The sequence below is a fragment of the Grampus griseus genome (genome assembly GCF_964374135.1).
Source record: "Grampus griseus genome assembly, chromosome: 18".
Taxonomy (NCBI): domain Eukaryota; kingdom Metazoa; phylum Chordata; class Mammalia; order Artiodactyla; family Delphinidae; genus Grampus; species Grampus griseus.
This window is the reverse complement of record NC_139012.1, coordinates 54,622,774-54,649,049: the sequence shown is the minus strand read 5'-3', so window position 1 is coordinate 54,649,049 and position 26,276 is coordinate 54,622,774. Positions and strand designations below refer to the sequence as shown.

At 44.9% G+C, this 26,276-nt stretch overlaps 1 protein-coding gene across 2 annotated transcripts; it reads right to left on the bottom strand.

The window, feature by feature from the left end:
* Positions 1 to 20,809: 20,809 nt before the first annotated feature.
* On the bottom strand, positions 20,810 to 24,661 carry PCDH8 (protocadherin 8; the record flags this gene model as incomplete). 2 transcript variants are annotated; one of them, XM_082675525.1, is made up of 3 exons in its annotated part: positions 20,810 to 21,186; positions 21,657 to 21,864; positions 22,037 to 24,661. In XM_082675525.1, the coding sequence occupies 3 exons, from the start codon at positions 24,659 to 24,661 to the stop codon at positions 20,810 to 20,812; spliced, it is 3,210 nt and encodes a 1,069-aa protein (XP_082531651.1). The 2 variants fall into 2 exon arrangements, with proteins under 2 accessions (XP_082531651.1, XP_082531652.1); XM_082675526.1 differs by having other exon boundaries at positions 22,328 to 24,661.
* Positions 24,662 to 26,276: the final 1,615 nt, after the last annotated feature.

Sequence of the window (26,276 nt, the reverse complement as noted above, 5' to 3'; positions counted from 1 at the left end):
AAAAGGCTAACGCAGAGTCCCCTCCAGGCTTTCTGCATGTGTTAATGGAGAATGGATCCCTTTCTTACGGGTTCTGTGGCTGCAGGGATGTTAGCTGCAGCTGTGTGTAGCTATCTTTCTTGCACAGAGGAAGCTTGTCTGAGCCCAAGTATGAGCCCAATTTATAGAAAGAAACACAGACAAATGGAGCCACAAGACATCGGAAAGAACCCTGATGACACCATTTGGACCATTGGATTCAGTCATGCTTGAGGCCAGCTCCACCTCTGGACTGCCCAGGTTTGAGTCTCTCAATTCCCTACTTGGCTGAAGCTGGTTTGAGTTCAGTTTCTGTAATATGCACCTGCAAAGGAATGAAAATCAGACTGGCATCAGACTTCTTACTAGTTACACAGATGCTAGAAGATAAGGCAGAAAAATGTTCAAAGTTCTGAGGGAAGATAATTTTTTTCAGGAGTTTTAAAAATTTATTTTAATTTTTATTTTTTATACAATTTTTAATGAGCAAAAAATAACTTTGAACCTAGAATCTTACCTTCATTCAAACTAGCACTCCTGTGTGAGGACAAAATAAAGAGATATTTAGGACGGGTAATGACTTAGAAAGTTTTCTATTCACAGAACTTGTCTGAAAGAATTCCTCAGGGAGGTATTATAGCAAAAAGATAAAATGGTTTCAAGGAGCAGGAAGGTGGAATATGGAAGAGGGTTGCACAAAGTCATTAGTAAAACTTATAATTAATCTGAATATATACGGATGCATAATACAAAAATATCCACCATAGCCTGGAACTAAAAGTCTGAATAACTGCTGCTGTTAGGTTACTAAGATTCTTACGTTGTTAGGAAGAAGCTACAGATACTAAATCTAGGCACTGATAGAAAAATTTAATGATTTGTCAAAATTTAACGTCAACCACTAGAAAAACAGAAATAAGAAGTGTAATTTCCAGATCATAAAAGAGGAAAAAAAAAATCCCAATCTGTTAAAAGGCCAGTGTGGGGAAAAAAATTAACAAGACACATGGGAAGAGAAAGCAGAAAACAGGCCAACAGGAATAAATCCAAACAGAAGAGGGACGAATGGGTTAAAGTCTGGAATGTGAGCACCAGGAAGGTAGGAATCATCGTTGGTTCTGTTCATTGCCTAGTCTCTCTTAGTAAATATCTGTTGAATGAATGAATCCATATTCTAAGATTAGTTTTTCAAAATCCTGTTTAAAAACTAGATCTAAATTGAACAAACAATCTACACACACCACATGCACACTCAATAAGGCTGAAAATAAAGGGATGGGAAAATATTTTCCAGGAAAAGGCTGACACAAAGGGCAAGTGTGGTAATATTTGTATCAGATAAAAGAAATTCAAGGTCAAATGAACTAAAGTGAATCAAGAGCAATATTTTATATGACCTTCTAGCTGGGAAGCACAAGTAAATCAACTGAACCGATAAGGGCAGTCAGTACGGAGACGAGATGCAAAATTAACCTGCACAAATTAATAGCTTTTTTATATGCTTGCAATAATAACCAATTAGAAAACTAAAAGGATAAAAGATCCAAATCACATTCACAATAGCAACAAACCCCAGAAAATACCAAGAATATGGATATGATAAACCGAACCAGAAATGGGCAAGACTGGAATGAACAAAGAACTATAAAATGAAACTGAGAACATTATAAAACAAAACAAAACAAATCCTAAATGAAAGGAGAGACACTTCCTAGGTAGAATAAATCAACATTGTATACTGAGAGTTCTTCCCCAATCAGCCTACAAAGTCAGTACAATCCAAATAAAATTCCCAGGATTTGGCAAACTTATTCCAAAATTAATATGGGAGGAAAGAAGCATGAGAACACTTTAAGTCTGAGAAACACTTGAAGAAAGTAAAAGAGGAATGGCTTGGGCTTCCCTGGTGGTGCAGTGGTTGGGAGTCCGCCTGCCGATGCAGGGGACACGGGTTCGTGCCCCGGTCCGGGAAGATCCCACATCCCGCGGAGCGGCTGGGCCCGTGAGCCATGGCCACTGAGCCTGCGCGTCTGGAGCCTGTGCTCTGCAGCGGGAGGGGCCACAGCAGTGAGAGGCCCGCGTACCACAAAAACCAGATGTGAAAATATGCTTCCAAAATTTAATAATTGAAACTGTGTGGTGTTGGTGCAAAAACTGACTAATACATTAGTAATACAGGATACGGGATCTGGGAACAGAAGAATCAATTTATGGGACATTATGATAAAGATGACATTTCAGTTAGTGGGGAAGTGATCAAAAAATGTTGAGATAATTACCTATTCATTTTGGAAAAGAAAGTTAGGTTTCAATGTTATACCATCACAAAAGTAAATTAGTCATGTATTAAAAAGCTAATCGTAAAATCTAAATATAAATCATTGAAAGAAAATATAGGATAATATTTTTTGATCATGTGGAAATGGAGAAGGCCTTCTTATATAAGACACAGACCAACAAATCAAAAAAGAAATCATTGCTGGATCTGACTACATTAAAAAAAAACTTCTCTATGGGCGGAAAAGTTTTCAAGATAAAAATACATAAAAGATTAATGTACATAATACCTAACTCATAAGTCAACAGAAAACTCCATAGAAAAATGAGGCAGTATGGGGAGGCGGAAGGGTAAGCTGGGACGAAGTGAGATAGTGGCATGGACATATATACACTACCAAACGTAAAATAGATAGCTAGTGGGAAGCAACTGCATAGCACAAGGAGATCAGCTCGGTGCTTTGTGACCACCTAGATGGGTGGGATAGGGAGGGTGCGAGGGAGGGAGACGCAAGAGGGAAGAGACATGGGAACATATGCATATGTATAACTGATTCACTTTGTTATAAAGCAGAAACTAACACACCATTGTAAAGCAATTATACTCCAATAAAGATGTTAAAAAAAATTCTTAAAAGAAAAAAAAAGAAAAATGAGGAAGGAATATGAATAGGCAATTCACAATAGAAGAAATATAAAAGGTCACTATGCATGTGAAAAATACTCAACATTATTAAGGAAAGGAAATTGCAAATTAAAATAAGAATGCAATATCAATTTTTACCCATAATAAGATTGACAACAATTTTAAAAAGTGAAAACCTTTCAATAACGGCACATAGAAAGTTTGGCTGCAAGTAATAGTACAAAGACATGACTTCAACTGCCTTGAGGAATTAGTGAATTTGTGATCTATCATAACCAAAAGTCTAGAGGGACAGCCGGTTCCAGGTGTGGAAACTTCAGTGGTTTGTAGTAACATCAGGAACCCAGGTTCCTTCTTTTGCTCTGCGAAACTTTTTTTTAAGATCTTCCTCTTAGTGGCAAGAGGGTTGAGGAAATTCCAGGTGCCACAGGCAGTCCTGATCAGTTTCAGAGGAAGAGGGAATCTTCTTTTTGTGACCCTTTTAGGAATGAGGAAGTCTTTCCAGAAGTTTCCTCAGGCAGATTTCTCTTTGTGTTTCATTAGCCCAGAACTGGGTCCCCTGCCCAGCACTAAATCCATCTCTGGAAGGGACTTGCTTGGGTTTATCCTTATCATCTGAGAGGTCGATCACCATGACTTTTCTAAGGAGGGTGTGGGAAACTGGTACTCTCATGTTGATGGGAGAGTGAATTGGTACAGCCTATTGGTATTTTTCAAAAGATAAAATTGGCACATCTTTTGAATCATCACTCTGAGGCATCTTTGCTAACAGAATTAACGTTGCCTTGCATGAGAGACATTTATGATGGACATTTATAAATATTTATATTTATTTATGAGGATAAATATTTATATTTATTCTGAAACGACGCTTATCTTAAAAATTCTATATCCTTTGAATATCCCATCAGTAGTGGAATAATATATTCACACAATGCAATACATAGCAGTAGTTTCAAAAAATCCCTAAGACATAAGAGAGCAAAAACGGGAGCAAAAATGGGAGCAGAAAAAGAGAGCAAAATGTTTTAAAAATTAAAAAAAATTTTATTGTGGCTACGGTACGTTGACTCGCCCTTTTGTAGGCTGGTCTGCTTCTTTCAGTCAGTCCCTGCTCTCAAAGGGAGCATAAATTTAAAAAAATCAAGTTACAAAACTGCTACATTTATGTTAAAAACACACATACCAACTACAACTATTTGCATACAAATGCATAGAAAAGAAACTCAAAGGATACCTGAGGAGTATGTAGATTATTCTTTCTCTTTTTTTTGACTTTTTTCCCCCTTACATTCTGTGCTGCCAAAGTGAGCACTGCTTCTTTTTTTTTTAATTTCAAGTATATTGAGATATAATTTCATACTCTAAATTGCACCTACTTTGAGTGTATGGTCAGATGAGTTTTGACAAATATGTACATGTGTATAATCATCACCACAATCAAGATACAGAACATCACCCCTAAAAGTTACTTTGAGCCTCTCCCCAGTCAATCCCCCCCACCAACGGCCAGCAACTATTCTCTGATTTCTATCACTATAGATCAAATTATCTTTTCTAGACCTTCATGAAAATAGAACACACAGTATGGACTCTTGGTTCTGCGTAAAGATTTTGAGATTCATCAGTGTTGTTGCATGTATCAGTTAGTTCACTCTTTTTTGTTACTAATAATTCCATTGTTTGAAAATACTAGGACTTGTTTATCCATTCACCTTCTGGTAGGTATTTGGATTGTTTCAGGTTTTTGGCTATTATGAATAAAGCTGCTATGAAACTCGGGTACTAGTCTTTGTGTGCATGTATGTTTTTATTTATCTTGGTACCTTTCTTTCTCTCTCTCTCTCTCTCTCTCTCTCTCTCTCTCTCTCTTTTAGAGAGGGAGTACAATTATTTCCAGAAGCCCCCCAGCAGACTTTCACTTATGTACCATTGGCTACTCCTGTTTCACCTTCACACAACCTATCCAATTACTAGAAAGAGGAATGGGGTCACCTTGAATCAATCAGTGCACATCTTTTGAAGCTGGGGGCTGAGGTCCTTCCTGGAACAAATTGCCTCCCCAAATGAAATTGGGATCCTACAAACACAGGGAAAAGGGAAGTAGGAAGTCAACCGCGTCTGCCTCTGTACTTCATCCATGTGTATTTTTACTATGAAATATGGTAGTTGCATTACTTGTATATCACAGTAAGAGCCTTTCCTCAACATAAAGGTGCTTAAGCAGATCTGTTGCTGACAGATATTCAAAATAGTCCTAGAAATAAGCCAAGAAGAGAAAAACATATAGAAAACCTTGACAGATAGGAAGAGAATTGCTCTGGGGAATAGGATATGGGGGCACGAGTGTTGTATGCAGAGATTTTTACCAACTGGCTGCCAGATGTGGGCCTGCCCTGGGCTGAGGCACAACTGGTCTGCCCTACAGTAAATCAGACGTAGGAGGCAAGGACCATCTGGCACGTAAACTTGGCAGAGCCTGGAAAGATAAGTTAACTCACGTGTGAAGTTATTATTATTATGGATTCGCATGAATGGAGCCCTGACACCTGCAGCCGGGTGAGCTGCCTCTTTCCCCTCAGGGGCTCCTCTTCTGCTGCCACCACAGGGCAGCCAAGGAGGGGTCCCCTGGCCCCTCAGCACTGCTCTTCCGGTCAGGGCTGGCCGTGCTTTAGCTCCCGAGACGCTAAAGGAGCTCTGGCCCTTTAAGCATCCCTCACTTGGCACTTCTTCCCTTTCTCAGCCCTCCCTCCCTTGTTTTCTCTTCCTAAGAGTTTGTCTCCCTTACTTGCCAAGCTTCTCAAATGCAGGGACCAGATCTCATTGATTTTGTTCCCCATCCTTTCTCCTAGCATCCTACCTTGAACAAAGTAGAAGTTCAGGTCTTGAAAATGTCCTTGGCACAGGTTAGGACCAGAGGGAAGTATTGTGACGGTAACATTTCCACCTTCCACTATTTGCACCCCTTTCCAGAAACTTGTTGATTGGTAACGTCTGAGAAGGACCCCAGCAAGTTCTTCTTTAGTGCACATTTCAATTTGTAAGCTTGGCCCCGAAACATCTTGTTTGCCCTAATTCTCTGATATCCGCTACTAAGAATCATAACCGGAGTTGGAAGGCACCTGGGAGGTAAGCATTTTACAGACAGAAGCCCAGAGCTGAAGGTCTTGCTCAGGTCATATTGCTAGTTGGTGACAGAACAGAATGGTTACTTATAACCCATCTTATTCCTGCAAAGGACTTAGAAGAGTTTTCAAGGATAACTAAAATACAACATAGCAAGATGACAATGAGGAAGAAAAGAAGAAAGCAAATAACTTAAAAAGGAGTTGAGAATGAGGTCCAAACAGAAACCTATAACAAGAAGATAACAGACTTGGCTTTTAAACGTCTGTAAGTCAAAACAGAAAGGATTTTCTGTTTTGAAAATCCACAATGTGTGTGAAAGAAAAATAGCCCAGTAGCCCAGAGAAGTCCAATTCCTGTTGCTGCCAGTATCTGACAGGCATCACCCATAAGAAGGGCTCTGTTTGTTGTAACAAATGTCCTCAACACCATTCCAAAGGTACACAGAAAAATCTTCTCCGAGTGAGGGGCTAGTGGCTGATGGCAACACAGAGAAACATCCTGAAAAAAGCGCTTTACGGTGGATGTGGGGAAAACTGAAAATCAAAGCCTGGATCTGTAGTGGAGGAAAAAAGCTTGCTAAACTGAGATGTGAAAGAATTTAATTCAGAGTTCTGTGACATCAGGAGTACAATAATAATTACTGTTCTTAATTATGACCCAGAGGCACCGTAGATCCTAAAGTATTTTAGGAATCACCTAAGAGAAGGTCTTTTAAAAAAAGGTTCAATCTGGTTTCATGTTAATTTAGCACTTAATTAGGTACTGTCATCTGTTCTAGCTGTTATTTCATATATTTGTTTTATCCCCTTAATTAGATTGTCATTTTTTTGAGGGCCAGGGTGCAGGTATAGGGAAAGTACCATTTTACTTAACAAATGCAATATGAGTCCTTTAGATTGATTATGGAGGGAAAAATCTCTCCATAAGGAAGGACAGCTGGACTTTTCAGTTGATTCTTCTGAGCTCTGTGAATCTATACGGTTTCTACCACAAGAATGGGAGGGGGTACTGTTTTCTCTATTAATACCATTCCTTTATTCCAGTCCCCTACTATCCTATAGCACATTTGAGACTAATTTGGAATATTAAATAAGACCTTATAAAAGGCTTGGGGAAAACAATTATAGTTAGTAACCTGAAACTATAGAATCTAATTTACAACCGTTACCAACATCAACACCAACAGTATAATATAGGGATTGGGAATCCCAGCCCTACCATTTACTACTTGGGCAGTTTGTTTAACATCTCTGTTCCTCATTTTCCTCATCTGTAAAAAGATAATAGTGGTACTTATCTCATAGAAGTGTGTGAGGATTAAACAAACACTTATAACAGTGTCTGTACATAATAAATATGTGCAGATTATTAATATTACAACTGAGCACTATTTATAAGTCAGACATTTTATATATATATATACTCAATCTTCACATAATGCCCTAATCCAGTGATTAGCAAATTTTTTGGTCTCAAGACCTCTTTACACTCTTAAAATTTATTTAGGACCCCAAAGACCTTTTTTTAATGTAGGTTACGTCTATATGAATGATGTATATATGAAAAATTAAACCTGAGAAAATTTTAAACTAGTAACTTAAAATAACAATAATAAACCAAAAACGTATTAACAAAATAACATAATTATTATAAAAATATATTTTAAAAACAAAAAATTATGGGAAAGGGGCATTGTTTTGCATTTCTGCAAATGTCTTTAATGTCTGGCTTAAAAGAAGATAATTAAATTTTCATAATTGCTTCTGTATTTATACTGTTGGAAAGTATTGTTTTGGTTCAAATATTCAATATATGAAGAAAATCTGTCATCACACAGATATGTAGCTGAAAAAGGAAAGAGTATTTTACTAGCCTTTTTTTATAGTAGTGGTCCTCTTGGCTACTATACCGAAATTCTACAAGTGATAGTTTCCTAAAGGCTTGTTGCAATCTGGAATCTGAAACCATACCAATGAAATTTTCATTATCTGTTATTACATTAAAATTCATTGGTTTGTCTTGCACTTTGAATGAATGAATCATTTACCCACGCATGCCTTTTTTTTTTCTTTTTTAAGATGCTGGGGGTAGGAGTTTAGTAATTTATTTATTTATTTTTGCTGTGTTGGGTCTTCATTTCTGTGCAAGGGCTTTCTCTAGTTGTGGCAAGCGGGGGCCACTCTTCATCGCGGTACACGGGCCTCTCACTGTCGTGGCCTCTCTTGTTGCGGAACACAGCCTCCAGACGTGCAGGCTCACGTAGTTGTGGCTCACGGGCCTAGTTGCTCCACAGCATGTGGGATCCTCCCAGACCAGGGCTCAAACCCGTGTCCCCTGCATTAGCAGGCAGAATCTCAACCACTGCGCCACCAGGGAAGCCCCATGCATGCCTTTTTAACATCATGCATTGATCACATGAAAAATGTCACTGAGTTACACAGATCACCTAAATTTGGAACATTCACATTTGTTAATATCACAACCAATCTCATTTAAAAAGTCTTTAAGTACTGGAGAGCTGTTAAGCTCACAGGTTTTCCAAAATTCTAATTTTCCCTTGAAAGTTTAAATTTTATTATTGGAACAAGCACTATCTGTTGTCTCCCTCAAAGTGGTAGACTCACTTTGTTCCTACCCAAGCCCAAATAACCGTAGTTTGTCTGCCAGTCATTCCTTCCAGTTGAGATGGTGTTCCATGAAAAAAGAGCTGGTTCAGCCTGCAGCTCATTCACATCAGTGCTTTTCCTTGACACAACCATTGTACTTCTGTCTAAACACAGGTGTTCTGTATGTACTTCCCATTTTGTCACATAACATATTAAAAAAATACATACTATATACGGTTGAGGTTTATAAATTATAAATAAAATTAATAATTATTACTGCTTCATGAAGGTCATTCTTGAGGACATTCTTTCTGCAAGTGCAAGGAATACAATGGTTAGTGGTTTGGCACCCCTGCCTTGATTCATGCTAAGGCAACCGTAGTTTCATCTAGCTTTTCTTTTGCGTTGTCAGAGGAAATGTCAACACAGTGAAAAAAAAGGCAGGTAACATCTTAGTATTATTATGAAAATAGTTTTTCTCTTGTAGACCTTCTAAAAGATTCTAGGGGACCCCTAGTTCTCTTCCCTACATGTTTTGTATTTGAACGGGTGGGGTTCTTCAAAATAAAACGAGACCAAGCTTACTTGCAAGGGTGTGGATATTGTAAAGCTATCATTCATAAGGAAGTGTCTACATCCAATCTTGGGAAGATGGCCTATCCTATGTTGTCAGAGCTCTTAGTGGCCCCACAGATCCTGGCCTAGTCCCAAGCCCATTGTAGCATGAACACTGCCCTGTAAGGGTGGTCCTCTCCCCTCCATACGGCTGGCTGTGAGTGATGTCGCTGACTCTGAGTTGGTCCATGGAGGAGAGATGGGCTGCTAGAGGCATTATCCATGCATCTCTGACCCTCACGTGCTTCTCTCTGACCAGGGAATCCATATGCTCATATCTTTAGGTCTGTGACTATAGTCACCACTCATATGTTGATCTTTATCCTGACCAGAGCAGTATTCAGTTGAGGATAAGAAGTACAGGTTGGGGATGGTGGCAATGGTAATATTGTGGGATAAAGACACACAGAAGCCCTGCTCAAGCTAATAAATGGAGTGATTCTTCAAAGTCATACTTTTTTGTTGTAGTTGAAAGAATAAAAAAAACAAACACGCATGTGCCTTACCAACCAGAATTGACAAATGTTAATCCTTTGCCATATTCATTGTAGATCAATTTAAATAAAAGAAATAAAACATTACAAACAAGATTTAAGTCCCCCTAAGCCTATATCCTTTAAATATTCATTTCACATTTATTTTGAAGGATGGCAGTGAGGAAAGGCCAGGGAAGGACAATTACCTCTCCTCCTCCCAGCAGTTCATCTCTCCCCAACCTTGCCTGCCCCATTCAGCAAACAAAAAGCAACACAGTTAATGCATAAATGCTCCTTAGAAGGCAGTTTTGCAGCTGATCTCCCCCCATCCCACCCCAAGACCCCCCATTCCAATATGCCAACCACACGCTGACTCCTTTTTTAAAAAAAAATACTACTAATCTAATGTAAATATGTTTTTTTAAATATAAATTTTTTACTTATCTATTTTTGGCTGCATTGGGTCTTCGTTGCTGTGCGTGGGCTTCTCATTGCAGTGGCTTCTCTTGTTGTGGAACACAGGCTCTAGGCGTGTGGTCTTCAGTAGTTGTGGCACGCGGACTCAATAGTTGTGGCTCACGGGCTCTAGAGCTCATGCTCAGTAGTTGTGGCACATGGGCTTTGTTGCTCTGGGACATGTGGGATCTTCCTGGACCAGGGCTTGAACCTGTGTCTGCCGCATTGGCAGGCGGATTCTTAACCACTGAGCCACCAGGGAAGTCCCATGCTGACTCTTTTTGAGAGGGGTTCTGGAAACTATAATTTTCCAGATCTAGTTTTATTTCATGGGGATTTTGATACTCCTTATAAACTGGTTGTCTGTGGACTGCCCAGGCCTGTTCAGTCCTTCTTGTCCGGCTGGAGTTATGGGACCCTAGCAATGCCCACACAGATGACTTGGTCAAGCAAATTGGCAGTTGTTTGGGTCTATAGTCAGGAGTAAGAAAGAGCACAAACAAGCCGGTCTTGCTCTTTTTTTCTTCCCAATCTCTCCAGCTACAGTAAATCAGATTGCCTGACAATTTTTTGTGTGTGCTGCATCTGAATCTAATGCCCTCAACCTAGAAATTTCCGTTATATCACTCAGCGTATGGCAAGAGCAATAAGCTTCTCTGATTAGTGAGGCTGAAAAGCAGAAATGAATCACCGCGCCTTTGAATTCTAGAACATGGGTCTGGGATGAGCAAATGCAGGAGGTCGGCCAAAACACAACCCCAGGGACTCAATCCTTAAATGATTTAAAATCGACATAAGCCTGGAGACTTTTCCTGAAAAGATATCCCCATTTAATAGGCAATAAGGAGAGTGGTGAGGTGGTAGGGCTAAGGAAAAGGCTGGGAAGACACCTGCTTCTGATGATCCTTTGCTCAGTTTCCCTCCCTGTAAGATGGAGCCACTCATCATGATCTGCTCTCAGGGGGCTGTCAGTGTGAGCAGCGTATTTTAGAAAATGGCTTAGAAAATACCTTACAACAAGTTAAAGGCAACTTCACAGGGACAAGCCTTGGGCTTTATACCATACAAGGAGAAAATAACAGAGCTAGTTTCCCAGATCAGCTAAGTTTACAACCAGGAAAGCAGGAATTACTGTGGCTCTTCTCAGAAAATGGGAAGGAATGTAGGGGCTCTTATAAGCCAACTGGAATAAAAGCTAGCATGCTCAACTTTCTATCATTTGAGGATCAGGTAGAGCAGGAGAGAATGTTAAGAACATCTGGAGAGTGGGAGAAAGGGCATATCGAGGAATTTGCATAAACTAATAACAAATAGGCTTAGAAGGACGCTTAAAGGTTACCTCATCTAATCCCCAAATCAGATCCCCTACCTGCTCATTCCATCAGCTGATTGTCACGTCCTTGCATGAAAGTTTCCAGTGACAAGGATTTACTGTTTCTTGAAGTAGCCCTTCTTAGTTCTGCGTATCTTGCATCATTATAGATTGTTTACCAAATTTCCTTCATGAAGCATTATTGCAATGAGTCTCCTTATCTCCTAAACCATCCTCTTTGGATATGCCCATTGGTCTGGGTCCCTGATGAGGTGTGTCACTCAGTGCTCCAAAGAGAGCCTAACCACCTGTGAGCAGCCTTGAACTGCTATCAGCTGACTTCTTCACTTCCCCTTTTGCCTCACCCCTCACCTTCCCACCTGTGTGCTGTGAGGGGGGAGGGTGGGAGGATGGAGGCAGGGAACATGGTGTTGATGATGGCTTGGTAGATGAGACATGGCCTTGCCTTTTTAGCTTTAACCTCCACACTCACCATTTTACCTTCTCTCTAAAGGGGTTGTATGCCTGCTTTTTGTGTTTGTGACAATTGTAGAGCTGAACGTTCTGCAGACGCTGGTTGACAATTATATTCTAGAGCTGAAATTCTCCCGGGTGAAATCTGACAGTCACAGCAGGTCAGAAGGTATGTCTTGGCTCAACACTGCATAGTTTCTATAGTGCAGTGGTTCTGCAGGGTGGTCCTTGGGCCAGTGGCATTAGAACTTATTAGAAAAGGGAATATGTTAGAAATGCAAACTATAGGACCTCACCCCAATCCTGTTGTGTCAGATACTTCTGGGCTGCAGCCCAGCGCTCTGCTTTAACAAACCCTCCAGGTGGTTCTGATTTGAAATCAACAAATAGAGGGGATACTATTGGCGCCTCGTCCACATGCACCCATATAGACTGTGCACTCATTCCTAGCTACCATACTGGCTGCCAAAGGCTTGTGATGGGTCCCTTCTTGCGAGAATTGCCCTCAGCCTACCAGGAGCCTCCTTGCCATGGGAGGTGATGCAATGTACCCCCTTTCTTATCCAGAAACCAATGACTGACATAGGGTAGGAAAGCCTGGCCCATTGCCTCCAGAGAGAACCACTTTGTGCTCCAAAGCTCAGGTGGGACCAGGCTGAAACTGAGACCATGACTGTGTTGAGCTTTCATTCCCTGCGGTCTCCAGCTGCCTTCTCTCCTCTTCTGAGAGCAATTTCTCAATAAATGATCTTCAAAAGACACTGATAAAAGAAATCAAAGATAACACAAACAGATGGAGAGATATACCATGTTCTTGGAGTGGAAGAATCAATATTGTGAAAATGACTATACTACCCAAAGCAATCTACAGATTCAGTGCAATCTCTATCAAATTACCAATGGCATTTTTTACAGAACTAGAACAAAATATCTTAAAATTTGTATGGAGACACAAAAGACCCAAAATAGCCAAAGCAATCTTGAGGGAAAAAAAATCAGAGCTGGAGGAATCAAGCTCCCTGACTTCAGACTATACTACAAAACTACAGTAATCAAGACAGTATGGTACTGGCACAAAAACAGAAATATAGATCAATGGAAGAGGATAGAAAGCCCAGAGATAAACACACGCACCTATAGTCAACTAATCTATGACAAAGGAGGCAAGAATATACAATGGAGAAAAGACAGTCTCCTCAATAAGTGGTGCTGGGAAAACTGGGCAGCTACATGTAACAGAATCACATTAGAATACTACCTAACACCATACACAAAAATAAACTCAAAATGGATTAAAGACCTAAATGTAAGAACAGACACTATAAAACTCTTAGAGGAAAACATAGGAAGAACACTCTTTCACATAAATCACAGCAAGATCATTTTTGACCCACCTTCTAGAGTAATGGAAATAAAACCAAAAATAAACAAATGGGACCTCATGAAACTTAAAAGCTTTTGCACAGCAAAGGAAACTACAAACAAGACAAAAAGACAGCTCTCAAGAGTGGAGGAAAATATTTGCAAATGAATCAATGGACAAAGGATTAGTCTTCAAAATATAAAAACAACTCATGCAGCTCAATATTAAAAAACCAAACAACCCAATCAAAAAATGGGCAGAAGACCTAAATAGACATACAGATGGCCAAGAGGCACATGAAAAGCTGCTCAACATCACTAATTATTAGAGAAATGGAAATCAAAACTACAAAGAGGTATCACCTCACACCGATTAGAATGGGCATCATCAGAAAATCTACAAAAAACAAATTCTGGAGAGGGTGTGGAGAAAAAGGAACCCTCTTGCACCGTTGGTGGGAATGTAAATTGATACAGTCACTATGGAGAACAGTATGGAGGTTCTTTAAAAAACTAAAAATAGAATTACCATATGACCCAGCAATCCCACTACTGGGCATATACCCAGAGAAAACCATAATTCAAAAAAAGAACATGCACCCCAATGTTCATTGCAGCACTGTTTACAATAGCCAGGACATGGAAGCAACCTAAATGCCCATTGACAGATGAATGGATAAAGAAGATGTGGCACATATATACATTGGAATATTACTCAGCCATAAAAAGGAACAAAACTGGGTCATTTGTAGAGATGTGGATGGACCTAGAGACTGTCATACAGAGTGAAGTAAGTCAGAAAAAGAAAAATAAGTATTGTATATTAACACATATATGTGGAATCTAGAAAAATTGTACAGATGAACCAGTTTTCAAGGCAGAAATTGTGACACAGATGTAGAGAACAAACGTATGGACACCAAGGGGGGAAAGCCAGGGGTGGGGGGCGGGTGGTGGTGGTGGGATGAATTGGGAGATTGGGATTAACATATATACACCAATATGTATAAAATAGATAACTAGGGCTTCCCTGGTGGCGCAGTGGTTGAGAGTCCGCCTGCCGATGCGGGGGGTCCGGGTTCGTGCCCCGGTCCGGGAGGATCCCACATGCCGCGCAGAGCGGCTGGGCCCGTGAGCCATGGCCGCTGAGCCTGTGCATCCGGAGCCTGTGCTCCGCGACGGGAGAGGCCACAACAGTGAGAGGCCCGCGTACCGCAAAAAAAAAAAAAAATAGATAACTAATAAAAACCTGCTGTATAAAAAATTAAATGAAATGAAATTAAAAAAATAAAAGAATCCCTGACTCAGGCTGTGCTGCTCAGAAACTTAACCACCCAAGTGAGTTAAGACAATCACCCAAGTAAAAGGAAGAATTGAAGGATTTATGAAGAATTAAGAGTCCCATATGGGTACCTAAAAATATCTAGATAATTAGTAGAATGTGATTTTTACTAGCTTTTGGGTGTAAACATAGCCTGGGAGATGTTCCACCACAAGCATAGGGAGGAAAGCCAGGGACAGAGTGGTCCAAGGACAGAGTGGTGACACTGAATTTCTTTAACGCAGGAAGACGGCTGACCCAGTGCTTAGCCTTCTTGCTGTACTTCATGAGTTTGTTCTCGCACTCCGGTGAGGCTGGTGGTGAAGTGCTTTTGGCAGATAAGCAGAATGGATCACAAGGAGGTTAAGTGATGACAGAAAGTCAGTTGCTGAATAAAATTGAGATTCCATTCCCAGCCAGGTATCTACCACCACCAACAGCTCAGTCCTTCTGATGATCTAGTGACATTCATTTGGAGCAAATCCTCACCCCTCAACAACTACTTTCCTAGAATTGATAGGGAGAAAATTTGGCGAACTAGACAGGCTCAATAAAATAAGAGATTAATATCTAACATTTAGCGTAATAAGCGATTTGATGCCTTTATCAAACTTCGCTGTTTGCTGTGTTTGCCTGGAACAAAGTGGAGATTTGACAATTATCTGGATTATTTGAGCCATGTGGCTTCAGGTACCAACTTCTGGGAATCTCTTGAGTTGGGTCTGAAGAGATGCTGCTGTGCTGAAACTAGAAGTTGGGGCGGGCCTCTCCTTCAATAATTAAGGTGACTTATATGGTCAGGGCTTGTGCAGCTTCTGAATCCTCTAAGCACTAAGCTGGGTAGATAAGACGCTGAATCTCTCGGTCACCTCTGATTCTGATTCTGGAGGCAGATTTAGCACAGTCCCCCTGTAGGGAAGTCTGCTGACTTGTAGATGCAGAGTCTCTTGGTTGTGGTGTGTAACCATGACCTTTTGTGCTTGGCTCAGTGAATCATTCCACTCAGCAAGTGCCTTTATTGAATCTTTCTTAGGGACCAGCCAGTGATCCAGGTGCTGGGGATGGAGAGATGAAAGACACAGACAGACCTTGATTTCATGGGCCAGGAGTGGGGAGATAGGTAGGTGAGGCTACGTGCTGAGGAAGTGCTGAGGAAGCACACAAGTCACTGTGCCTTGTCTGGCTGCTGGCTGGGAGAGGGGCTGACGTGATTCTTGAATAATTTTGATGGATAAGAAAAAGAGCCAGAAAAGAGAAAGGATGGAGTGGGGAGAAGAGAAGAGGAACTAGAATGTCATCCTAGGCAAATGGACCAGGAAGGAAAGGTGAAACACAAGTAGATCCTTCTGGCTGGAGTTCCAGGTGGATGCTGGGGAGTAGGGGGACCAGTACCCAGTCTGGGGAAGGAGGAAGGGACCAGAGGACTGAGGGCCTGAGATGCCATGGACAGCCCTGCAGACTTTATCCTAGAGGTGATGGAAAGTCATGAGGGTATTAATCAGATGAGTGACAAAATCAGATTTTAGAAAAGGTCTTTATGGCAGCAGCGTGGAGGATGGAGTGAAGGGAAACAGGTAGTGAATCCAGGGAGAGCAGATGGGAGACTCATGCTGGAACCCAGGAAAGAAACAATGAGAGTTCATATAAAGCAGGATGTCTTATTCTGTATCAGAAAGATCTTTTTAAAATCCAAGCTCCTCCTAATAGGAGCTTGTGTGATCTATGACAAGTTACCATACCCCTCCAAGTCTCGCTTTCCCCATATGTAAAATGGTTTAATGAGCACTTACCTCATAAGGTTGTGAGGATTAACTGTAAAGTTCTTGGTGCAGTGCCTAAAATGCAGTAATCGCTAAAAACTGGTGTCCTTATTCTTGTTCTTATGCATCCATCCTGATTTAGATAGTCTCCCTAAAAGCGGTTACTAAAACAAAGGCTTGGGTGCAGGAAGTTTATTTCAGAGCAGATCCCAGGAAGTACAAGTGACAGAGTGGGGAAAGCGAGACAGGGCAGGGGGACAGCCAGTGAAGGGCGTCTGGCTGAGTAGGATGCTGCTGTGAGCAACTGGGGTTCAAGTTCACTTGAGACCCTCAGGGGAACTGTGTAGAATACAGCTCAGAGTTTTCCTCCCAAGGGATGGGAAAGCTGGGATATTTATCCACCAATGCCTGTCCCTAATGGGATGAGGGACAGTTCTTAAACCCCCAGTGTTTCCAGACTGCCCTGTGTACAAGCTGACCAAGCTTCTGTGGCCCCAACACTGGTGGACCCCCAAGCTCTCAGCAAGTCTCAAGCTGCAGAGGCAGATCAGACATCTGCCTCTAGAGACAGTCATAGGGCAACCAGAAGCATCCACTACAGCAGAAGTGAATGCAGAGGGCAGCAGTGGGGGTGGAGTGAAAGGACAATTAAACAATATTTAGGAAATGGAATCAACAGACCTTGGTGAGTGGAAGGAAGAAATTCGATGGCATCTTAAAATGACTTTAGTATTTGGGGTTTGGTCTGAAAACTGCAGAGTTTAAAACAGTTGCCAGAGGGGTAGTTTTTTGGTAATGATGCCAGGGAAGGAGGATGATTTTGATTCGGACATGTCAAGTCCGAGGTGTCCGTGATCTAGCCAAGTGTCATACTGGGTTGGAAAATGGAATTTTCCTAATTCCCCATTAAACTATGCAGGCTTCACTTGGACTTGTTGGAATTTCTTAAGCAAGTTTTGAGGGAGCAAATCTCACACTCTGATAATGAGTGAAGATGTTTTCCGTCCTTGCTACAAGAGCACATTTAATCTGGTGGTTTAAGTGATGGCTTTTAAAACAGCCTGTTGTCTCTTTCTGCCTGCTCTTCTCTTATTAGGTGACTTTGAACCTGGTGGTGAATTCCACTGCAGATTATTTCCCCTGAAGAAACAGAATGATAAATACTCTCTTGAGTTATTGCATAGCTGTTGAAACCTAGACAGCATTTTCAAAACCCTTCTGAGTTGTTGCAAAGCACAGTGCCCCATCAGGTACTATATTACTTTGCTTCAGTTTGCCTTCAAAACTTACAGCATTTCCAATTATCTGTTGTTACTGAATTCAGTACGAAAGTGAATATGCTTATTTCTAAAATGGAATTTTTGGATGATAAAAACTTATATTTGCTGAGTGAGATAAACCCGATATTTAGCTAATTGTGGCATGGAACTCATCTTGATTACATATTTTTTTCTTTCCATGTGCATGTATATTTGTATGTGGAGACATGCATCCTGTTTTTGCTGTTTCAGAATGCACTTTTCAATAGATGTTGAAACCACTTACATTTTAATTTTCTGAAGTGGTTTCTTTGATGGATATTTTATTATAAGAAGTGTAGGACATCCAGGTCAATGGGGCCAGACATAAAAAAGTGAAATAGTTAAAGTCTGGCTCTAGTTTTCTCTTTCAAGGTGACCTCCCACTTCCCCAAGTGCCTTCCATGTCCCAGTGTTCACTGCGAAGGTGCCCCGGGGTTGTAGGCCTCCACCTCCAAAGACAGACTTGTGGCACCATCACAAACCCCTAAGGCTTGTGAGTTTGCTTGTGATGTTCATTTAACCATACTTGCTTGTAGAGTGTCGACTATATATGAGGCCCTGGTCTACACAGTGATAGTGAAAGAAGCAAAGAGAGCAAACCAGTGTCAGAACAAGGCCAGAAATCCTGAGTCTGTTTCATCTTCCTTAGTGGGTGGGGCTGCACTGATAGAGACTGGCTCCAAAGGAAGGCAAGGAAAGAGGAAGATAGAATGTATTACTGTAGGCCAGGCGTGGTCCTAAGTATTCTGCATATATATTATCTCATTTAATTTAATAAAGCAATATATTTTCTTAAAAATATGCTTGAGAATCAACACTTCTCAAGAAAAGCAGAGAGCTTCTTTCGTCTAGTTCCTGTTTCTCTGAGAGGTCCTATGGCTGACTCTGAGATGAGTCCCCTTCCCTCTTTTTTTTTTTTGTTTAAACAAACGATTTTAAGGACTGAATTATGTTTTGATTTTTTTTAAAGTTCCAAGCAAAATCGGGCCTTTTAATGGTCATTTCTCTAAGGGAAAAATAGGACAGTGAAGTCATGGTGATTTTGATAACTGAATTTTGGGGACAATGAAATAGTTAACACAGCACAAAATAAAATAATGACAATGACATTATTTTACTTTTGAAGGACAAGAGCCGGCAAACACTTTCAGAGATTGGATACTTTCAGGCTGCCATTGCAGGATTATTCATTTTTCTGCTTTGCATTGGATGAGATTGGCTCAAGAATAAAGCTTTGGATGTTAGAATAGGAGGTCTAGCTGGGGTCTCTCCACTGGGGCTTGGTCATCACAGTTCTGTAGCTGTACGGTAACCTGGCCATATCCAACATTTTCTTCCAGAACCTGAAGTCTGTTTGGGCTCTCTGAGCTCATAAAGCTCACGTGCAGCTCAGCTGCCTTCAGAAACCGCTGAACTTTGCACAGGCCACGGGTGGCGAAGCACTCGTGTGTGCCCACCCTGCTGTTCAGCTTGGGGCCACCACTGGTTTCAATTATGAATTCAACAGGCAGCTTCGAGGGCTCCTCTATTCATTACAGAGCTTCGCTCTCCATAATCATAATAAAGGAACACAGGCACTTCACAAATATAAAGTGCTAAACAATAATCAGTCAGTAAAGGCGATGCGTTGGGACTTTTCTACTTAACTCTTTGTTTCTTTCAAGTTAAAAAGAAAACAAAATCATTGCTTATTTTATTTTCTTGCCTTGAGTAATCTGGGTTAAATCTCATCCTGGCCACTTACCAGCTGTGTGACTTTTAATTTCAAATAAAATGAAATTTTATTTCATTTTATAACAGGTCTTTTGAGTGTTTTTTTTTTTAAAAAAAACTTCCATTACGCACATTTTCACACACAAACACACAAATAGATTGGTATAATCTTCTCCACTCACACACACACACGTACCAATGTTAGCATTGACCATGATCAATATATCTTTCAATCTCATTTCATATAGTCTCATGTTTTCTTCTAGAATATTTTAAAACACATCTCAAGCATCATGTCTTTTCACCCATAAGTTTGAGTCTCTTTTTGATATTAAAATCCTTAATATTTAAGGTAAGAGCTTCTTGGGACTATATCTTCTTAACCTTAAACCCCAGACCCTAGAGGAGTTACTGCAGTTAGGAAACGCTTTACAGATGTTGGTTTAATTAGTGAATGAACAGTCCAAACTCAGCTTTCCTCCACTTTTTGGTAGATGCGCCATAAATATTTGTTGAGTAAATAAATGAGGGCAGGAATTTTATAGAGTGCCTGATGTATATGCACATGTTTTACAAAAGCAACAAATATTTTTAATACTTGGATGAGACTCCAATACTTGAAATCCCACAGGTTTACTGTTGCTGTGAACGTTAATAATGCCCAAATAATTAGCACTTGAAGAAGGTTTAATTCTGGTACTCAGATTTTTTGTGAATGCCTGACTGTCCGTAAGTCCACAAAAAGCAATTAGCAGATTCTTCAAACACATGACAAATCCTTTATTACTCTGCTTTTAAGTGACATGGTTTACAGAAAACCAAATGTAATTAAATAACATTGAACTTGAAATCTACCACAGACTCAAGATATACAAGTTATACTTGGCAAGGCAAAACTTCTCTAACACTAGGTTGTTTCGGGTGAAAGATAAATTTCCATTAAGTAATTCCAACATGTTTTGTTTTTTTGTCTTACAGACAGTTCCTTTGGCAATAACTTCCACTTTAGCTTTTATTATATAAAAATATAACAAAATTTCATTATATACAAACATTACATTACACCATGTACAGGTTAAAAACACTAAGAAAATGGCAAGCCACAAGGGAAATTAAAGTCAATAGCATGATAAGAATTAAATACTGCACACATTTCATAAAAATTACATTAACTACATTTTTGTTTGCAAATACCAAACAGTACCAATGTGATTGGAAATAGCTTCCAACAACTTCATTTTAAGGCACATCTTGCATATTTCTATATACAACACTGAAACCGGTCAATAACTTAGGGGCTTCTTGGAGTGACCTGTATATGCGTGACAACATGCAGCATGGGATTACACATTTTCATTGTCTTCCTTCTTTGGGGACAGGTACCTGCCAGGGGAGGACTCATAGAGGGGTACCCCAATCTCCTGCAAGTCTGGGAGCCTCCCTGGACGAGGAGGGGAGAGCAGAGTGACTGTCCTGTCATAGTCTCTGTGTAGCACTTTCTCATAGACGCTCTGCAGCCCCACTGTCTTGGGCAGCTGGGCCTGGTAGTAATTGTCCCTACGCAGAGGATCCCGGGGCAGGGACGTGCTCTTACAGAAGGTCGACATCTGGGCTGGGGGGTGAGTGGAAGCATGTGTGCTGGGCCCTCCAGCGCAGGAGGGGCTCCAGCAGCGGTCAGAGTGGCCCAGGATCTTACACTCCGCGGTGCACGCCCACAGTCCTAACATAAAAGAGAAAGGAAGAGGGCACGATGATTACTGAGATTACACACACTGCGCCTCCATCTTCAAAGCGTCAGACAGGGTCAGGGCGGCTGAAAAGGAAAGCGTGTAAGAAGATGAACGCCCTGATTCCAGATCTGAAATGAATATTGGTTCCTACAAAGCCACTTTAATACGAAGTTGGCTCAGCTTTAGCTGGAAGCAAAAAAGAAAAAAAAATTGATAAGCAGAATTTCTCTTCTCAGAAAGCAACCTAACAGGATGGGAGTCTGGTTTATTTTAGGTGGTGGAGCTGCCTCGACTTGGCATTTTGAAATTCATGTTTGAGGCAGGCTGGAATCCAGAACTCAAGGACAGAAAAAAGTGAGAAAGAGGGAGGGGGTCCGGGAATGGAGATTGAGAAGAGAGGCTGTTGCAGAAACGGAGGGAGAGAAGAAAGGCTGAATTGGCAGGAAAGAGGAGTCCTCACCACTCTGCATGTGGTTGATGAGATCCTTCTTCAGAGCGTCCCCGCTGATGTCGGAATCGCTGTCGTTGAAATCACTGTCCCCTTTGCCGCTGTCTTTGCCGCTGAACTTCTCCGCTTCTCGGCCGGAGATGGTGTTGAAAGAATGTCCTTTCCAGACAGCCACAGGGGGCGCCGGCTCCTTTCCGAAACCAGGGGAGGCGCCGTAGGGCTGCAGCAGGGAATGGGGAAAGCAAGCAGGGGTGAGGGTTGGACAAGAAACAAAAACACAAGGGCGACAGGTTAGGCCTCTCCCACGCACGCATACCCAGACCCCTCCAGTCCCTTCCCCCAGCCTGTCCGCGGAGCACCGAGCGGGGCGCCCAGCCGAAGGAAGGCCTCACCTCGGCGTGCGCGCCGCGGAGCCGCTGCTGCCCCTCGAAGTGACAGGAGCTTTCCCCGGTGGCACTGCCGCCCTCCGAGCCCGGCACTTCGGCCGCGGCGACCGCGGGCGGGGGCGCGTCGGCCGCGGGGCTGCCAAAGGGCGCTTTGCCGCTGCCAGGGAAGGTGAGCACGTCGAACATGTTGGGCCTGGGCCCGGCTCCCCGGGCGGCCTCCTCCGGGGAGCCGGGAGCCGAGGCTCCGCCGCCCGCCGCCCCGGGCCGCTCTTCCCGGCGGGGCCCCCCTTTGCGCACCTCCTTCTTGCGGCGGTTGCAGGTGGTGGCGATGGCGATGATGGCAGCCAGAAGCAGCGTGCAGCTCCCGGCCAGCACGATGATGACGATCAGCGGCGTGTCCCACTGTAGCGCCGGCCCCGACGTCGCGAGCCGAGAGCCAGGAGGGCGAGAGCGCTCCGAGTTCGCTGCACTGGCTGGCGACACCAGCCCGCGCCCGCCTCCTGCTGTCACCACGAAGCTGACAGCGGCGGTGGTGGAGAGCGGGGGCCGGCCGCCGTCGGATACGACCAGCAACGCCCGGAATACTCGGCCGGGCGGCTCCTGAGATAGGTCGCCGGTGAGCACGATCTCCCCCGTTCGGCTGCCGATAGCGAAGGCTTCTCGCGGCTCCTGCTGTAGCAGGTCGAATGCCAGCTCCCCGTTGGCACCCTCGTCTGCGTCCCGGGCCTGCACGCGCGCCACGGCCGTGTCCCTTGCCGTGCGCCCGGGGACCGCCACTTCCAGGGAGCCGTTGGCCGGTGCCGGGTGCACCAGGACCGGTGCGTGGTCGTTCTGGTCAAGCACTCGCACTTGCACCAGGGCACTGCTGGAGAGCTGAGGGGAGCCGCCGTCGCTCGCCTGGATGCGCACGTCGAGCTGGCGAAGCGTCTCATAGTCGAAGCTGCGCAGCGCGTAGATGGCCCCGGTAGCCGGGTCCACCGAGACATAGGTGGACACGGCGCCCCCAGCGCGGCCAACCTCGGCCTCCAGCAGCCGGTAGGTGACCTGGCCGTTGCGGCCCAGGTCCGGGTCCCTGGCGGCCACCGTGGCCAAGTAAGCCCCGGGCGGGTTATTCTCACGCACCGACACCTCGTAGACCGGCCGCGTGAAGAGCGGCTCGTTGTCGTTCTCGTCGCTCACCCGCACCAGGTAGGGCCGTACGGTGCGCAGCGGGGGAGCGCCGCGGTCCTCGGCCACCAGGGTCAGGTTGTACTCGGCGATGCGCTCGCGATCCAGCGACCCCGCGGTCACCACCAGGTAGCTGCCCGCGTAGGCCGGCTGCAGTCGGAAGTGCTCGTGCCCATAGAGGGCGCAGCGCACCTGCCCGTTGGCTCCCGAGTCCCTGTCCGAGGTGCTGACCAGCGCCACCAGGCTCTCGCGTGCCGCCCCCTCTGGCACCAGAGAGATGGCTCCGGCCTCTGGCGTCCCGGGCCCGGTCGACGAGGTCGCGTCCGCACCCCCGAGAGCAGCGGCGGCGGCGGCGAAGGGCGAGGCGACAGGCGCGCCCGGGGCGGCCAGCGGGGTGATGGCGATGTCCGGCGCGTTGTCATTGACGTCGCGGATGCGCACGATGACCTTGCAGGTGGCGGCGCGGGGCCCGGGGCCGCGGTCCTGCGCCCGCACGTCCAGTTCGTAAGTGTCCTGGCGCTCGTAGTCCACGGGCCCGGCCAGGGTGAGGCGGCCCGAGCGCGGATCGAGGCGGAAGAGGCGGCGCGCCTCGGGCGGGGTACGGGAGCCGAAGGCGAACACCACGTCGCCGTTGGGGCCCTCGTCGGGGTCCGCCGCGTCCAGGTCGAGCAGTAGCGAGCCCACGGGCGCGTCCTCCGCCAGCTCCACCTCGGCCACGGCGCCCTGCGGGAAGGCCGGGCTGTGGTCGTTCGCGTCCAGCACGCGCACACTGAGGGCGGCCGTGGCGGAGCGCGGCGGGCGGCCTCCGTCCTGGGCCACCAACTCCAGGTTGTAGGCGGCCTGGCTCTCGCGGTCCAGCTCCTGCAGCAGCACCAGGTCGGCGCACTGGGCACCGTCCGCGCGCGTCTGCAGCTCCACGCGGAAGGGGCTGTGCGGCTCGGCCAGGCGCACGCTCTGCAGCCCATTGGCGCCCACGTCCTCGTCCACCGGCACCTCTAAGGGTATGCGCGTGCCCACGGCCGCGCCTTCGGACACCTCCACGGGGATCTGGGCCCGGGGAAAGCGCGGCGCGTGGTCATTGACGTCCCTCACCTCCACTTCAACGTGCACCAGCCGGAACTGCTCCTGCGAGAAGCTGACCACGTCGAAGGCCAGCACGCACTGCGGGGCCTGGCCGCACAGCCGCTCGCGGTCCAGGCCCGCGTCTCCGACGGTCAGCTGCCCGTCGCCCTCGCGCACTCGGATCAGCGAGCTGTTGAACTGCTTCATCAGGCGGAAGCTTGTGTCTCCGGACACTTTCATATGCAGGTCTTCAGCCAGGGTCCCGATGACCGTTCCGGGGGCATCCTCCTCGAAGGTGCTGTACCGCACTGTCTTGCTCTGGGCCACGGAGAGCACCCAGCAAAGGCTGAAGAGCTGCAGGGGGAAAAGGCAGGGGATTCCCCCGCGCCTCGCTGGACTCATGCCGCCAGCCCCGAGCGCTATTCCAAAAGGCTGAGGGAGCGATTCCTCTCTGGTTTGCAGGTCTGGGCGTGAGTCCCAGGGTCCCCAGAGCACGCTTTTTGCGAGGCGTGTGCGGGAGAGGTCTGCAGGCTGCAGCTTGGAGGTGCCGGCGGGCTCTGAGGACGCGTGGATGCCGCCCACGGCCCACACCTCTCCCTCGCCTTTTCTCGCTGGAGCTGCGCCGCCGAGCGCCGCCTCCGCTCTTATAGCAGCCGATATGCAAATCATCCGAACGGGGCAGCCAATGGCGGCCTGGCCCTCGCGCAGCTCCTACGCCAGCCTCCGACAATCCCTTTAGTGTGGAAAGGCTTAGAGGGGAAAACAAGAAATGAAAATTAGGGAATCTTTCCTTTGTTTCTTTAACTCCTTTTGCTTTTTTTCTTTCCTGTCAGCGCTCTGCCTGTAGAGGAGTTGGCACGGGTCGCCGGGCGTTAAAGGAGCGGACGGTTTTGTTAATTGTGCCCCTCCTGTGCTGGCTGCTTGAACTGACAGCCATCATATGGGATTTCGCCCCAGTGGCTCGGGACCCCGCGCTCACTCTCTGCGTTTTGCACTTCGGAGGCTTTGAAACCGCTCGCGGCCCCCTCTGCACAGACTTGCTCTGCCGGGTGAGGCTCAGTTCGCGTTCTTTCCCAGCTTCCCACGGCGCTCGGCAATAGCCTCTCGATTTAGGAGCCCGAAGGATAAGGGAAAATTGATTTTATTCAAATTTGTGTACGCAGTTGTGTTTTGCTCGTGTGACCCTGGTGATCAGAGCTGCCACTTCCCTTTCAGAAAAGAGCTCTGCGACGTGTTAGTATATATGTCATTGTCCAAATGGCTTTCTTAAGCCCTGGGCGCTAGCAGACAAGGGGGAAAAAAGTTCCAAATAGGATTTAGCATAAGCTTGAGGAGATTTGGAAAGGTTTCAAAGATCAGACTGTATCAAAGGCTTATGAAGCCCTCGTTAGTAGTGGAAATAGAATGGCGTGGCAGGCGATCCCATTGGAGGCCCCAATGTCTGTATTATTTAACTGTGACAAGCTAAGGGGAGAGAAAGTTGAACAGTTTCCACAGCGGAGTTGGGCTAACTTGAATATAATGAGCAAACGCCACATGTATCCATTATGTTCCTCTATTCATCCCCAATCACTACCATAGCTCTCTGGCTAAACGGTGATGGGCGCTGAATTCCACACAATACGCGGCTCGTATTAAAGTGCATTTAGAGAACTTTCCCTCCTGATGCCTTGTTCCGCCTATTTAGAGGATTTTCTTTCTGTTCTAATAGGGCCGCTCTGGGAAGCAATACTCATCCCGTTCCAGAAGAACAAAATCACAGCATGACGTTGAAACCTGGCACGAACCTGGGGGAACTTAACCATCTGCCTTGCCTACTAAAGTGTGGAGCTTCGGCATTGCCAGCTCTGGGCTGGGCGGGTCTCCCGGCTGGTCAGGCGTTGCGCTGCCCGCACAGGTATTCCTCCCTCCCCCTAGTATCCCTGAAGACCAGGGAGATGGGTCTCCAAACCCGAGCAAGACAGATTCTTACTGATTCTAATTGAAGAGATTTATTGAGCAGGCTATGCAAATACAC